We start from the raw sequence: 15,804 nt of genomic DNA on the forward strand, positions 1-15,804 counted from the left end.
GATCTCATTGCAGATGGTTGTGAGCCACCATGTGGTTGCTGGGATTTGAACTCAGGACCTTTGGAAGAACGGTGAGTTCCTACCTGCTGAGCCATCTCGCCAGCCCTAGAGTTCTACATCTTTATCTGAAGGCTGCTAGCAGAATACTGACTTCCAGGCAGCTAGGATGAGGGTCTTATAGCACACACCCACAGTGACACACCTACTCTAACAAGGCCACACCTTCTAATAGTGCCACTCCCTGGGCCAAGCATATATAAACCAACACATTCTAAAGCTGCCCCTCTGTACATGCATTTAGGAGGACCATGTACAGAGAATAGGTGGCTGCTCACTAGCCAGGAACCCCCCTCTCAGCTAACCGGACCTGCCTGCACCTACATGTTTGACCTCCTGAACTCCAGCACTGAGAAATGTGTCTATTCAATCTGGTGTTTTTTTGCAGCAGCCTAAACTAAGACCTGTAGTCTCCCAAGACAGGAGTAGACTAGCCAGTTGCTCCTTGCAAAAAGGCTCACTGTAGAGTCAGGGCAGGGAGAGCCTAGACCATCTCACAGTGTGGGGAAGCTATCAAAATAAGCCAACTAATCTCACTACCCAAGGGAGATAATTTGAGCATCAGAATAAGCTAGAGACTGAGGCAGGAGATTGTGCCTTACAACTGTAACCCTAACAATTTTCAGGAGCCTGACTCATGTATTACCAGCCAGGCTATAGGGTGTGTCATGAAAAATCCCCAAGTGTGTCCATATAGCTTCCCCCAGGCAACACCCCTCCTGTGTCATCACAGGGTCCTGGGTGCCGCTGCTTTTGCTCTTGGGACAGTACATTGGAATTTTGTTATTCATCTGTCCCTTTGACCAGCCCAAGCTATTTGGGCTGGCTTTGTTTTCATTTGAGTCAGAGTCTGTGTAGCCCAGGCAGGCCAGGAACTCATTATATAGCCCAGGCTGGCTTCATTTAATCCTTTGACTTGGGGTCCAGATTGGGATTACAGGCGTAAACCATGCCTAGTGCCACCCTGAGTTTTGTGAGGATAGGAACTGCGTTTCTACGTTTCTGAAGCCCTGGTTCTCTTCCAATAGCTGCATGTGGGTAAGTACTACAGCGGTGGTTGCTTTTTTCCTTTTTGAGCTAGGGCCCACTGTGTAACTCAGCACCTATAACTAGCTTTAAAGGCCATGCCGGCCTCAGTTACTTCTGCATCTTAGCACTCCCGGCTTCAATGCTCTTAAAGGTGTTGGATGCAGCAGGATGCAGCAGCGAGCGAGCGAACCCACTTCACTTTAATACTCCAAAGTGCAATCGGGAGTTTCAGGACTTCAAGGTCATCCACGGCAACATTCTGGCCTGATTGTGTTACATGAGACACCATCTTTAATTAATGAATTAATTCAAAACCTGGGCCTGGAGAGAACCCTGAGCAGTTAGACCACCAGCTGCTGAATGAGAGGACCCAGGCTGGATTCCCAGCTCCCGCATGGCAGCTCCCAGCTGTCTGTCACTCCAGTTCTTGCTGTGGCCTCTTAGGCTGGAACTATATGCACATGGTGCACAAACATACATGCAGGTTCAACACTCATAGACATAAAAGAATTGTTAGGAAGAAAAACTGTTTAAAAATACATGAGTCCAAATGACAAGGATGCTGGGCTGGAGAGATGGTTCAATGGTTAAGAGCACTGACTGCTCTTCCAAAGGTTCTGAGTTCAAATCCCAGCAACCACATGGTGGCTCACAGCCATCCATAATGAGACCTGACGCCCCTCTTCTGGTGTGTCTGAAGACAGCTACAGTGTACTCACATATAATAATAAATAAATCTAATATATATATATATATATATATATATATATATATATATATATCAAAATGACAAGGAGGAAAAAGCACACCAATATGGTTAGTCACTATTGGACACAGATACTACACCAAAGTCTTAATCTAAAAACTGGTTAAAAGCACAAGGTATGGTAGCCCAGGCCTTTAAACTCAGGTATGATGGCCCAGGCCTTTAAACCCAGCACTTGCTTGTTACCACACCTTTTTTTTTTTTTAAAGTAGAGATGGTTTCTCTGCAGATGGATTTTCTAACCACAAAGTAACATAACATATAGCATTTCTATCAAAGATACTACAAATCAAGAAAGCAAACACAGGGACCAGAAAGACGGTTAAGAGCACTGGCTGCTCTTCCAGAGGTCCTGAGTTCAATTCCCAGCAACCACATGGTGGCTCAAAGCCATGGGATCTGATGCCCTCTTCTGGTGTGTCTGAAAACAGCTACAGTGTTCTCATATATATGCTAAATAAATAAATAAATAAATAAATAAATAAATAAATCTTTTAAAAGGGGGGAGGTGTGTGTGAAGAGATAGATGGCCCAGAGGTTAAGAACACTGATTGTTCTTCCAGAGGTTCTGAGTTCAAGTCCCAGGATCCACATAGTGGCTCACAACCATCTGTAATGAGATCTGATGCCCCCTTCCAGTATGTCTGAAGACAGCTACAGTGCACTCATCATATATATATAAAATAAATAAAATCCTTTAAAAAAAAGAGAGAGGAACTGGAAGGATGGATGGCTCAGTGGTTAAGAACACTGATTGCTCTTCCAGAGGTCTTGAGTTCAAATCCCAGCAACCACATGGTAGCTCACAACCATCTGTAATGAGATCTGATGCCCTCTTCTGGTATGTCTGAAGAGAGCAATAGTGTACTCATATACATAAAATAAATAAATACATCTTTTTTTAAAAAAAGAAAAATTGACTGGTGAGATGGCTCAGCAGGTAACAGCACTGACTGCTCTTCTGAATGTCCTGAGTTCAGATCCCAGCAACCACATGGTGGCTCACAACCACCTGTAATGAGATCTGATGCCCTCTTCTGGTGCGTCTGAAGACAGCTACAGTATATTACACCAGAGCAAGCGGGGCTGGAGCAAGCGGGCAGAGCAAGAGGGGCTGTCCTGAATTCAATTCTCAGCAGCCACATGATGGCTCACACCATCTGTACAGCTACAGTGTACTCATACAAATAAAATAAATAAATCTTTAAAAAGAAAAAAGAAAAAAGAAAAATTTTAGCCAGCATTGGTAGATTACACCTTTAATCTCAGCACACTGGAAGCAGAGGCAGGAAGGTCAACCTGATCTACAAAACAAGTTCCAGGACAGCCAGGGCTATAGAGAGAGAGACATTGCCATCCACTCTACCCTCCATCAAACAAAAACAGTTATAGTCAGTAAGGTGAAACTCATTTCTACAGACATTACAAATAGTTGCTATATAAGTATTGATAGAACACAGCCAGGCACAGTGGTGTATCCTTGTAATCCCAGCACATGGGAAAAGAAGGCAGAGAGCCATGGCTGTTACTGCTTGTCAACTTGACTATGCCTGGGATAAACTATAATGCAGAATTGGATCACCTGTGATCCTAATCTGGAGGCTGGGAGATACAAGTTTCTGACCTGGATCTTGGCATGAAGATCTTGAGGCATAGTGGCTATAAATCACAGGAGACTAAGGCAAGGAGATCTCTGAGTTCAAGGTCATCTGGGACACAGCAAGTCCCAGGTCTAGGCATGGTGGCATACACCTTTAATCTGGACCACACCTTCTGCTGGAGACCTACATAAGGACATTGGAAGAAGGAAGATTTACTCTCTTCTTTGACTGCTTGCCTTGTGGGACAGAGCAACTGCTAGATCCTTGGACTTCCATTCACAGCTGCTGCTGCTGATGATTGTTGGAGAGCTGGACTACAGAATGTAAGTCGCCGGGTGCTGGTGGCACACGCCTTTAATCCCAGCACTTGGGAGGCAGAGGCAGGCAAATTCCTGAGTTTGAAGCCAGCCTGGTCTACAGAGTGAGTTCCAGGACAACCAGGACTACACAGAGAAACCCTGTCTTGAAGAAAACAAAACAAAACAAAACAAAAAGCAAAACAAAACAAAACAAAAAACAGACTGTAAGTCATCGACAAATTCCCTTACCATATAGAGACTACCCATACGTTCTGTGACTCTAAAGAACCCTGACTAATACACAGAAGATTAGGGTCCAAGTCCAGCTTTGTTGTAGAATCAAGTAGGATACAGGAGACATCAAAAAAGGAGAAGGAAGAGGGGAGGAGGAGAAGGGCAGCATTCCATAACTGCTAGCTAGGCCCATTGGTACAAACCTATCGTCCCAGCTGCCCCAGAGGCTGAACAGGATTTTGAGCATGGTCATAGGGTCTTCCTGTGGAGGTTACTTAGTGAACTCACCAAGTAGCATTTGCCCAAAATGGCTACAGCCTCCAGAACAAAGAAGAAAAGGCTAGGGGGCTCTGATTTCTCATGTAACCTCTCTGTAGTCTTTTAGTCAGGCAAGTGGCTCACATCCCTAATCTCAGTACTTGGGAGGCTGAGACAGGAGGATGGCAGGAGTTTTCACAACTTACTAAAACCTGCTGTCTTAAAAGAAATCTTTTTTTAAAAGGTTGGTGATATTGCCCAGAGTTCATGATGCCCTAGGTTCAATTCTCACTACAAAGAAACAAAAATTGTTGATTGTGGCAAATCATCAAAGGCTAGAAACCTTTGGATGAAATGTTGATTTGGGGGGGGGTGGCTTATGAGATGGCTCAGTGGATCATTGCCTCCAAGCCTGGTGACCTGAGTTTAATCTCTGAGGTCTACATAGTGAAAGGAAGAATGAACTCCAGAAAATTGTCACCTGACCTTCACAGATACACACTCAGGGGCACATGTGAGTCCCACCCCCACACGGCAAGAAGCAACTTTCAAATGTTAAGCTGGGAAGCCGGGCAGCAGTGGCACACACCTTTAGTCTTAGCACTCGGGAGGCAAAGGCAGGTAGATCCCTATGAGCTGAGGCCAGCCTGGTCTACAGATCAAGTTCCAGAAAAGCCAGGGCTAAGGCAGAGAAACCCTGTCTGGAAAACCCAAAGAAAGGGGAAAGAAAGTTAAGCTGGGCGTGACAGTCCATACCATCAAGCCCAGCACCTGCTAAAGCAGAGACAAATGGAACTCTGTGAGTTCAAAGCCAGCTTGATCTACAGAGCCAGTTCCCGGGAAAGCCAGGACTACAGAGTGAGACCCTGTGTTTTAAAAAAAGATTTTAAATGTTGATGTGAAAGTGGATATTTGCATGGTGGTGGAGAAACAGTCTCGCGTATACCCAGATGTCCTCCAGGAGGGAACTGCATAAACAAAGCGGCTTGTCTACACCAGAGAATATTTGAATTTCAGGAAGAATGAGCTACTGAGAATAACTGCATGGGCAAATTTGGGAGAAGAAGATAAAATATACTCCCTGATTTGTGACAAGAACAGTTAACACGGGCCAGCAAGATGGTAAAGGCACTTGCTTTCTGATCCTGGAAACTCATGTTAAAAAAAAAGAAAAAGAGAAAGAAAAAGAAAAAGCAGGATGTAGTAGCAAGCGTCTGTAACCTCAGTACTCTTCAATCAAGATGGAGAAGGGACAGGCAGGCGGGGGAACTGTCCAGAAGCTCTGGGGCCAGCTAGCCTGGAGGATAGCACAGCAGCATAAACAAGAGAGGCCTGCTTCAACTGGCAGGAGAGACCTGACTCCTGCCTTCCACATGTGCACTGTGGTACATGAATACCCTCCTCCCCCATCATAGACACGGCACAACAATCATAAAAAGGATCCAACATGAGAGCTGTCCCATTAAAGCTTTGTTATACCACAGTGTTGGCTACAGACCACATGCTGCACTTGCTCATTTTGGGCAACTGAAACTTTACTCCTACTATCAACCGGCCCACTCCTCCCACCCCACCCCCATCTTCAACGATCACTCTCATCACTCTGTGTGTTTGATTAATGTGGACCTCTCACATAAATGGAATCTCAGTGTTTGTCCTTCTGTGACTGACCTACCACCTAGCATAATGTCCTCAAAATCACCTATGCTGCTACCTGTGGCAGGAAGTGTATAATATTCCATTCTGCTTATATCCCACACGCTGTGTTTCTTAAGATTTATTTTTTTTAAGATTTATTTGTTTGTTTTATGCATATGAGTACACACTGTAGCTGTACAGATAGTTGTGAGCCTTCATCTGGTTGTTGGGAATTGACGTTTTAAGACCTCTGCTTGCTCCCGTAGACTCCACTTGTCCCTGCTCACTCCGGCCCAAAGATTTATTTATTATTATAAATAAGTACACTGGAGCTGTCTTCAGACACACCAGAAGAGGGCGTCAGATCTCATTATGGGTGGTTGTGAGTCACCATGTGGTTGCTGGGATTTGAACTCACAACCTTTGGAAGAGCAGTTGGTGGTCTTACCTGCTGAGCCATCTCACCAGCCCAAGACTTATTTTTATTATCTCCCTCCCCAACTCATGTGTGTGTGAGTTGCTAGTTCATGCTTGAACATGATGAGACCAGAAGTTTCAGATCCCCTTGGAGCTACAGTTGTGAGCTGCCGTGTGTGTGCTGGAAACCAAGCTTGGTCATGGTCTTATACAGGATATTTGATCACACTGTGAACCCCGAGATTGTGTTAGTTACTGAAAAAAGCCTGTTTCTAGTTGTAGTATGGCTCGGTCCTTAGTACATACCTTTAATCTCTCTGGCTGGAATACAGACATGCCCTTAGTACACATCTTTAATCCCAAACAATAAAAAGTAAAGTTACTTTGTAAAAGAAAGCACTCACATTTGAAAAGATGTCTAATTGAGTGGCAGAAAAAGTGATGAACCAGAGAAAGATTTGACAGAATAGGACATGCCCAACTCTCATGAGAAGAGAGAAGAAAGAGAAGCTACTTAAGAGGCAGTGCAGAGAGAGCAGGAGACAGTTTTATGAAACAGTTGTACAGAGACAGGTTGCAGAGAAAGAGTGAACTAGACACATGTGAAGATAGAATGAGCCAGAGAATGAAAAGGAGCCAGAAGATTAGAACAGATTGCCAGAGTTAGTTTGAGGCCAAGCAGAGCAATTCAGTAAGAAAGTGAGAGAAGCTAGATTGAATCAGTCAGCTTGGAGAGGAGTTTGAGCCAGAACAGCTGAGTTGAATCAGCCAGCTAGAGTTCAGAAAGAACTAAAAAGGGTGAGTTTACTCAGCAGTAAGTCTCAGAGGCTGAAAACATTCTAGGCCTAGATAAGATTGATTGTATGGAGACTAGAAGCTTCCAGGACTAGGTTTATGTTAGCAGATGGAGGCAGAAAGCATCAAAGATGACCACTGCTTCAGAAGAATAAGTTACTTTTCCATGCCATGAAAGAGAAAAACAACTAAACCCACTATGCTTGTCATGAATAGGAGAAGAACAGTAGTGCTTTAACCACCGAGCTACCGCACCAGCCCCAGTAGATATGCCATGTTTTAAAACTATGTGTCCATGGATGCACACTAAGATGGTCTCCTCTTTATGGCTGCTGTAAGTGTGCTTCTGAGTCAGCTCCTGAGTGTGGAGAGCAGCTGTGTAATTACCAGGTTTTGTCACTCTCAGCCAGGGGTGGCAGCACATACCTTTAATCTCAGCACAGGCAGGTGGATCCCTGAGTTAGAGGCCAGCCTGATCTACAGAGTAAGTTTCAGGTCAGCTAGGGCTATATAGTGAGATCCTGTCTCGAAAAATATGTGTATGTGTGTGTGTGTGTGTGTGTGTGTATGTGTCCCTTCATCCAGGTCTGGAGAATATAGCTCAGCAGACAAGAGCACTTCCTGAGGACAAGAGGATCCGATTGATTTTGGTTTCCAGCACCCTATGGTGGATCACAACAATCTATAATTCTAGTTCCAGAGATCTGATTCCTTTTTCTAGACTCAGAGTACACCAGACAGGCACATGGATCACATATATACATGTAGCCAAACACATACATAAAAAAAAGAAATAAATATTTTTAAAAAAAACATACTCAAAAATCATACTCAAAATCAACCACTCATAGTAGTTGTCTTGTTACTTTTCTATTTTGGTGACAAAACACCATGACCAAGGAAAGTTATAGAAGAGTTTGCTGGGGCTTACAGTTTCAGAGGGTGAGTATGTGGCCATCATGGCCAGGAGCATGGGAAAGCAGGCATGGTGCTGGCAGTAGCTGAGAGTTTACTTGTAGAGACACAAGAAGAAGGCACGGGGTAGGGCTAACTGGGAATGGTTTAGGCTTTAGAAACTTCAAAAATCCATCCCCAATGACACACCTTTTATAACAAGACCACACCTCCTAATCCTTCCCAAACAGTTCCTCCAAGTGGGGGAACAAGTATTTAAAAATACAAGCCTATAGAGGTGATTCTTATTCAAACCACGACAGTGGTCCATACCTATCATCCCAGTTCTTACTGAGGAGGCAGAAGAAAGAGGATCAGAGTAAGCTGGGGGCCAGTCTGAGTTCCAAGCCAATGAAGAATGCATAGCAAGACCCTCTCTTTAACCTTCCTCTCCTAAAAAGTTTAAGATATGAATAAGCCGGGCAGTGATGGCGCACACCTTTAATCCCAGCACTTGGGAGGCAGAGGCAGGCGGATCTCTGAGTTTGAGGCCAGCCTGGTCTACAGAGTGAGTTCCAGGACAGCCAGAGCTATACAGAGAAACCCTGTCTCGAAAAACAAACAAACAAACAAACAAACAAACAAACAAAAGAAATGAATAAATGGGTGACTGGAGGAGTAAAAGGCTGTTGGTCAGCACAAAGCTCCTGAAGAGCTCCTGAAGAGGCTTTCTTTCTCTTTTATACTTTTTAATAATGCTGCTTCCACCTCCCAGGGACTTTTGAGGCTCAACCCCACCAATATTTCTCTCTCCTCTTGTCCTCACCTAGTCTACCCACCATCACCCACCTCTGCTGCAGCCACATAGGACTTCCTCAGCTTCTACACTTTGAATTGATCCCTTGTACCTGGCAAAAGGTATCTTGTCTACACTTTTTTTTTTTTGTCTGAGGTTGTGACAGTCAGACCAAACTTTTGTACCTAACTCCTAACTTTACCTAATGCTGCCCCAGAGAGAAGCCCCTGTGTTATTGTCGAATGCACTTCCCGTCCCCCGCCCCCACCCCACCACGCAGGCAGTGATAAAGTTGTTTATATGTTACATCTGACTGTTCATTGACACGGCTATCTTGGGTCCCCAGGGACTGTTTATTATGCACCTGTGTATGTCTTGCATACAGCAGATGCATGTGATTCTACATAGTGCTGTTTCCGGCTGTTGGTGTCAATCTTGGCCAGGCTAACTGGTGACTTCAACTGCAGACGCAGCTGCGATTCCAGGCAGCAGTTCTGACCGAGGCTCTGCTCGCCGTAAGACGGGTTCTTTCGTCACCTCCGGGTCACGGGACTGCTCCAAAGCTTGCCTAATACCCGGGATTCTCATAACTAAGGAACTCCATTCCATCCTGCGCCGCCTGCCTAAGGAACTACATTTCCCAGGAGGTACGAGAGCATCCCAGCGTGCTCTGAAGTTCGGCAGACAGCTGAGATTAACCCCTTACAGGCTGCTCCAGATTGAGCAGCAACCAGAGCAGGTATCCATCTTTGATGGGGAGCTATTCGGGTCCTCAGTAGAGCTGAAGATCTAACGGATCTGGGAGCCCGGAAAAGACGGAGAACCCAAAATTTTGTTGGGGGTGTGTGCTATCGCACACCTCGCAAAACTAGGACTCTGAAGGTTTTCCGGAAATCGAACCTTTTTGGTGCCAAGCCCCCAAAGCGTCTACTTTAGATAGTTCTACTATCTAGTTCTACTTTAGTCTTCTGGACACCTACCTTCGCCTCAGCTCCTGCAAGTAGCAAACCGGGGTCGGGGTAGGGGGTAGAGTTGGGGGTTGAGAACAAAGAACTAGAGCCCGGTCCTCCCTGGGGTCTATGAGCCCGTGCACGGATGAAGCATTCCCTTCTCCTAGTTCTGTTTCCTGTCCTGACTAGAAGGCAGCTGGGAGCGATCCTCTCTGTTCTGGCGGGTGTCCATGGCAGTCAGTCCCATTGGCCCAACACACATTTGAGTTTCTACCTCCACGGATGCTAGACAGATACAGGGCCAGATTAAGCTGTGGTTGATGAATGGTCCTAGCTTTGCCTCTGGGTTGCCATCAGGTAGAGGCCAGAACAGGTGCTGAGAAGTTTTGAACTTTGGGAGCTCCTAAGTGAAGATCAGGGAGAAAGAAGGCCTCCTTCAAACTTCCTACTGTGTGTGGGATGGGGGGCAGTAAGGGCAAAGGCCAGGAGTTGGGGAGGAGCAGGTTTGTGGGTGGGTAGGGGAGCTTGAGGGGCACAGGTAATAGGCTCCAGCAAGGATCTGAACTGGATTCTAAAGCAAGGCGTGGAGGCCATGGAAGGAGAGCATTAGTGAGCGAGACTGCTGTGCTGCCTCACAGCTTCAGCTCCCTGGTACCCAGTACCTTGGATGGGTGGCCAGGCCACCATTTCTTTGCCTATCTTATATGGCCCTGTGCCTCTCTGCGTCTCTGACTTTTCCTCTGTAAAAACTTGGTGATAATTCTTAACTAAACTAAACAAGACATTTCGGGCACGACCTGTTGTCCTCTTCCTACTACAGGGCCCAGCTATTCCTCCTCCAGAATGCCAGAGGGCCCAGAGCTGCACCTGGCCAGCCACTTTGTGAATGAGACTTGTAAGGGGCTGGTGTTTGGTGGGTGTGTGGAGAAGTCCTCTGTCAGCCGAAATCCGGAGGTGCCCTTTGAGAGCAGTGCCTACCACATCTCAGCTTTAGCTCGAGGCAAGGAGCTGCGCTTGACACTGAGTCCCCTGCCTGGGTCCCAGCCCCCTCAGCAGCCACTGTCCCTTGTCTTCCGCTTTGGTATGTCTGGATCCTTCCAGCTGGTACCCGCAGAGGCACTGCCACGACACGCTCATCTACGTTTTTATACAGCCCCACCTGCCCCACGGCTTGCCCTTTGCTTCGTAGACATCCGTCGATTTGGCCACTGGGACCCTGGGGGTGAATGGCAGCCAGGCCGTGGACCCTGTGTCTTGCTGGAGTATGAACGGTTCAGGTAGGACCGGATATGTGGAGCACCAGACTAATAAGAAACAAATCCCAGCAGCTACTAAGCCTCAGTCCATCTAGTGAGATCGTGTCAGGGCAGTCCAAAGGAGGGAGACCTGCCGAAGGTCTGAGAACACAGAAACAGCATCAGGCTGTGCTGCATCTCTGCAGCCCACTTTGCTTCCTGGTGCCCCCCAGGCCATCAAGGAAGGCAGAGGGCTTTCATAGTACTTAAGAAACAAGCCTGCACGGTGGGGAGAGGCTAGCCTAGTGACTGAGTTTCTTTCTTTTTTTGGGGGGGGGAAGGGGTGTTTCGAGACAGGGTTTCTCTATGTAGCCCTGACTGTCCTGGAACTCACTCTGTAGACCAGGCTGGCCTAGAACTCAGAAATCTGCCTGCCTCTGCTTCCCAAGTGCTGGGATTAAAGGCGTGCGCCACCACTGCCCGGCTGTGACTGAGTTTCTAAGTCAGGTTTTGGTTCTCTGTTCTGGCTGCTTACTGGCCTATGTCCTGGGGTTTCCTCTGCGACTGTCCCTGTCACCAGAACCTGCCTCTAAAGAGGTAATAAGAGTCTCTGCTGTGAGACAGGCTCTGTAGGGGACAGCAGTGGGCAAAGCAAACGTGGTCCCTTCGTTCACCACACTGATGACTTACAGGTAAGAGAGGGGCCCTGGAGATTTTGGCCAATGGTGGGGAATCACAGGAGGCATGGCCACTCTAGGGAAGTGACCTTCAAGCTGGGGTTTGGTTGATGGAGACTGAGTCAGCTGTTTAAATCTTGGAGGAAAGCCTTGCTGGCAAGAACTTGAGGGATACAGGCCTGGAGTGGACCTGGGCCACGGTCATTTTCCTTCCTGGGACTAGACGTTGTGCCTCTGTGGAGCCCTAGACTTGGTCACATCTCTGATGTTACAGAAGCAGTTGACTCCTGGCTTGCCTATAGCCCTGGCTTCTTGTTGCTTGGTCTTTTCTGGAAAGTTGGGGACCATAGGCTACTTGGCTGCTGGCTCTGTTGAGTCTCTTGCTAGGCCTTAAAGCTGTTTGCAACAGTCCACCAGCTGGGTGCCTTGCAGGTAGAGGTCAGAACTGTACCAAAGTTTCTTTTTTTCTTTTTTTTTTCCTAAATCCTAGAATTCATCACACTCATCCTGCCACCTTCTGGTCCTTCACACTTTGAGAGAGTGGGGCATGGGGGGGGAGGGGGCTAAGACTGGACTTCACTCTATTCCAGGATTTGCTACACCCTCAAGGCAGTGGGGTTATTGTCTCAGCCTTCCCAGTGTTAGGATTACGGTGTGCTGCCATGCCTTGGCATATCACACCAGGCTTGTGTGTGTGTGTGTATGTGTGTGTGTGCGTACAGGGTCTTTTTATGTAGCCCTGCCTGGCCCCAAACACTCCTCTATTCTTGTCTTGACCTCCCAAGTGTTAGGATTTACAGGTGAGAATCACTATGCCTGGCTGAACAAGTTTTTGATTCTTTTAAAATAAACTTGTTGGGCGGTGGTGGCGCACGCCTTTAATCCCAGCACTTGGGAGGCAGAGGCAGGCGGATTTCTGAGTTCGAGGCCAGCCTGGTCTACAGAGTGAATTCCAGGACAACCAAGGCTACACAGAGAAACCCTGTCTCGAAAAAAAACCAAAAACCAAAACAAAACAATAAATAAATAAATAAATAAATAAATAAAATAAACTTAATCCTAGGTTATTCTCATTTAACAAATAGAAAAACTGAGGCTCCAGCTGCCCAACTAGTACTGAGCCCAGAGGGAGCTGGGATTCTCCTTGCCCTCAGGAACAGACTCCCCAGCCCTTCTTCCCTATCCTGGGATGTGGGATGGGTCTCATGCACCCAGCCTATGTCCCTCCAGAGAGAACGTACTACAGAACCTATCGGACAAAGCCTTTGACCGGCCCATCTGCGAGGCCTTGTTGGACCAGAGATTCTTCAATGGCATTGGCAACTATCTGCGAGCAGAGATCTTGTACCGGTCAGCAGGCAGGCTCTGGGTACAATGGCTGGGGTGGGACATGAGTGACCATGTCCACTACTTAGCATGGGCCCTCCCCACCACTCCAGGCTGAAGATCCCCCCTTTTGAGAAGGCCCGTACAGTTCTAGAGGCCCTGCAACGGTGCCGGCTGGTGAGGACAGTGTGCAAGCATATGTGTGCTGGCTCTCCTGCTAAAGTGGGTGGCAAGGGTGTGGGTACAGTCAGGTGTGTCTACCTTAGCTCACCATGTGTGTGGGAGTGGGTGCAAACCACATTAAAGGTCTTGCCAAGCTTAGAGAAGTCTATTGCCTTCAGTGTGTGAGGCAAGGCTGAGTACCCTGTGGTGACACCTTGTTTCTGCCCATACCCCCTTCAGAACCCAGAGCTGACCCTGAGCCAGAAGATCAAGGCCAAACTGCTGAACCCAGACCTGCTGGAACTGTGTCACTTGGTGCCTAAGGAAGTGGTTCAGCTGGGTGAGGCCTGGGGAGGACAAGATGGCCAGTGGCCTCTCCTTTAGCCTCTGTGAGATGCTGGACAGCTGTATTGGCTCAAGGGATGGGAGTCTGTTCAACAGACCAGGTCTCTTGGCAAGTTTCTACTTTCTACCAGTCTCCCATGCAGCAGGCAGGGCAAAGATTCATCCTTGCTAATGGAGAGAGGCCAGGACCCAGACAGGGAAGACAGAGGCCTAGTCACAGTGCGAGCAGTCAGTGTGGCCTGACTTAGTCTATCCGTTTCTTTAGCTGAGGCCTGAATCAGGTTGAACCAGGCTCTCTGTTCCTCCCACCCCACAAGACCCTCTCACCTCTGACCAGTTCCTTTGTCCCTCAGGGGGCAAAGGCTATGGGCCAGAGCGTGGAGAGGAGGATTTCGCTGCCTTTCGAGCCTGGCTTCAGTGCTATGGCATGCCAGGCATGAGTTCCCTGCGAGACCGGCATGGCCGTACCATCTGGTTCCAGGTTTGAGCCTTATACTCATATTGGCAAATGGAGACCCCAGGGTAGCTGGTGGGGTTCAGATAACAAGGTAGAAGCTAGAGGTCTGAGTCATGCAGAGATGAGTAAGGATATGGCCTTGCCACTCCAAGGAGAACTGCTCCTTCACCAGACCAGGTTGACTCCAGAGTTGTCTCCATTCCATTTTAGGGTGATCCCGGACCCTTGGCACCCAAAGGTAAGTAGCTCATTATGTAAGAGATAAAGAGCTGGAAAAAACTCATGGCCTTGGATACCCATCCTCCCATCCCTCTCCAACCTTGGAATCACCCAGCAGTAAGAGTCTAGAGAGGGGCAGAAGCCCCAGAGTTCTCTAGTTCCAGCAGAACATTCCACAGGGGGCAGATCCCGAAAAAAGAAGTCACAGGAAACACAGCTGGGGGCTAAGGACAGAAAAGAGGTATGACCTCCAACCCTGCCTCTGCACATGCTCTTGTTCAGCTCACTTCTCAGGCCAGGCTCCTGCCCAGCTGTCTCCTTCCATCATGGGAAGGTTGGGGCCTAGTGGGGAATGCTAGTGGTTGGCCCTAATGAACATGTAAACATGAAAACCCAAAAAGGACCATCTTCTCTATCCAGGACTTTCCTCTTTCAAGCAAGCCCATGTCCAGGACACGGAGGGCCAGGAAGCACCATCCTAAGAGTATAGCTCAACAGCCTGAAGGGACTAGCCTCAAACAAAACCAGGAAACCCCTACAGCCCTTAAGAAAGGGAAGAGAAGGCGGCGACAGGCGAGCACAGGTGACCTGTTTTCAGTATCTTCCTTTAACTGGGAAGAGGGGACCCCCTGCTCCAGGGAGTGGCTCTCCAGAGAGGATGGGAGGTAATGCAGGGTCAACAGGGGGAGGACACATAGTCACTGCCTCCTCTGCTCTCCACACAGGCCACCACAGAGCCCCAAAGAGTAAGCCCGACACCCAACCCAGGGAGGCTGGGGAGAATTCAGCCTCATAGATGGAGATTTTCTTCCCTGATGCTATGAATCTAGGGGAATGTCTGAATCCCTAAAAGCTGTATTTGTAGGGCTGCATGCCCTAGGCCCTGTGACTTTTCATGCACAACTGTTTTTTGAGGCAGGGCCTCATATGTCCTATCCTTGAATACATATGGACCTGAAGAAGACACTGAACTCCCGTTTAATCTTCCTGCTTCATTTCCATGGTTGCTGGGATTACAGGTGTGAGCTGAGCCACCACTCCGCTAACTGATTTGTTGTTGTGTATTTTTTCAAGACAAGGGTTTCTCTGTGTAGCCTTGGCTGTCTTGGAACTCTTCTATAGAACAAGCTGGCCTCAAACTCAGATCTGCCTGCTTCTGCCTCCCAAAGTATTAGAAATGTATATCATTTCCCAAGTGAAAACCATTATCAAACTAGTAAATTTGAACTTCTTGGTACTTCTTGGGCTGGCTATGAGAAAGGTATGAGAAAGGTTGGAAAGGCCGGATACATGGCTCTACCTATATTTATATATTTAATTCCTTGCCTCTTCTCCCTCCCCCACATACACTCAAGGCCCTGACTATCAGAGGACATTCTGCCTCTGGAGGGCCAGCCCCTTTGCAGACCTGGACCCAGGCAGTCCAAGGTGCCGTCCATAGCTCTTTCCATCCAGGATTCATCAGGGCCTATGGTTGGCTGTTCTCCCAGCTTAGCACTTGCCCACAGCTTCCCTCCTAGTTGAGGGTGGAGGGGTGAGAAGATATGGGGGTCGGAAGTGGTAGGCTCCAGGCCTCCTCTCCAGCTGTTATCTCTCTGCTGACAGGAGCAACTTTTTATCTCAAAGTCCCTTGGCTTATGGTCACCTAA

General features: G+C 47.7%; 1 protein-coding gene across 5 annotated transcripts; it reads left to right on the plus strand.

The window, feature by feature from the left end:
- The first annotated feature begins 9,229 nt into the window (after positions 1 to 9,229).
- Neil1 (nei like DNA glycosylase 1) lies at positions 9,230 to 15,388 on the plus strand. 5 transcript variants are annotated; one of them, XM_031345896.1, is made up of 11 exons: positions 9,230 to 9,523; positions 10,555 to 10,815; positions 10,924 to 11,011; positions 12,877 to 12,996; positions 13,086 to 13,149; positions 13,375 to 13,474; positions 13,833 to 13,960; positions 14,147 to 14,174; positions 14,335 to 14,396; positions 14,576 to 14,738; positions 14,881 to 15,388. In XM_031345896.1, exons 2-11 carry the CDS (start codon positions 10,578 to 10,580, stop codon positions 14,949 to 14,951), a joined length of 1,062 nt encoding a protein of 353 aa, XP_031201756.1. In that variant the 5' UTR covers positions 9,230 to 9,523; positions 10,555 to 10,577; the 3' UTR covers positions 14,952 to 15,388. The 5 variants fall into 5 exon arrangements, with proteins under 5 accessions (XP_031201756.1, XP_031201752.1, XP_031201754.1 ...); XM_031345893.1 differs by having other exon boundaries at positions 9,258 to 9,299; positions 9,413 to 9,523; positions 10,555 to 11,011; XM_031345892.1 differs by having other exon boundaries at positions 10,555 to 11,011.
- Positions 15,389 to 15,804: the final 416 nt, after the last annotated feature.

This window comes from Mastomys coucha, unplaced genomic scaffold (assembly GCF_008632895.1).
Source record: "Mastomys coucha isolate ucsf_1 unplaced genomic scaffold, UCSF_Mcou_1 pScaffold23, whole genome shotgun sequence".
Lineage (NCBI taxonomy): Eukaryota > Metazoa > Chordata > Mammalia > Rodentia > Muridae > Mastomys > Mastomys coucha.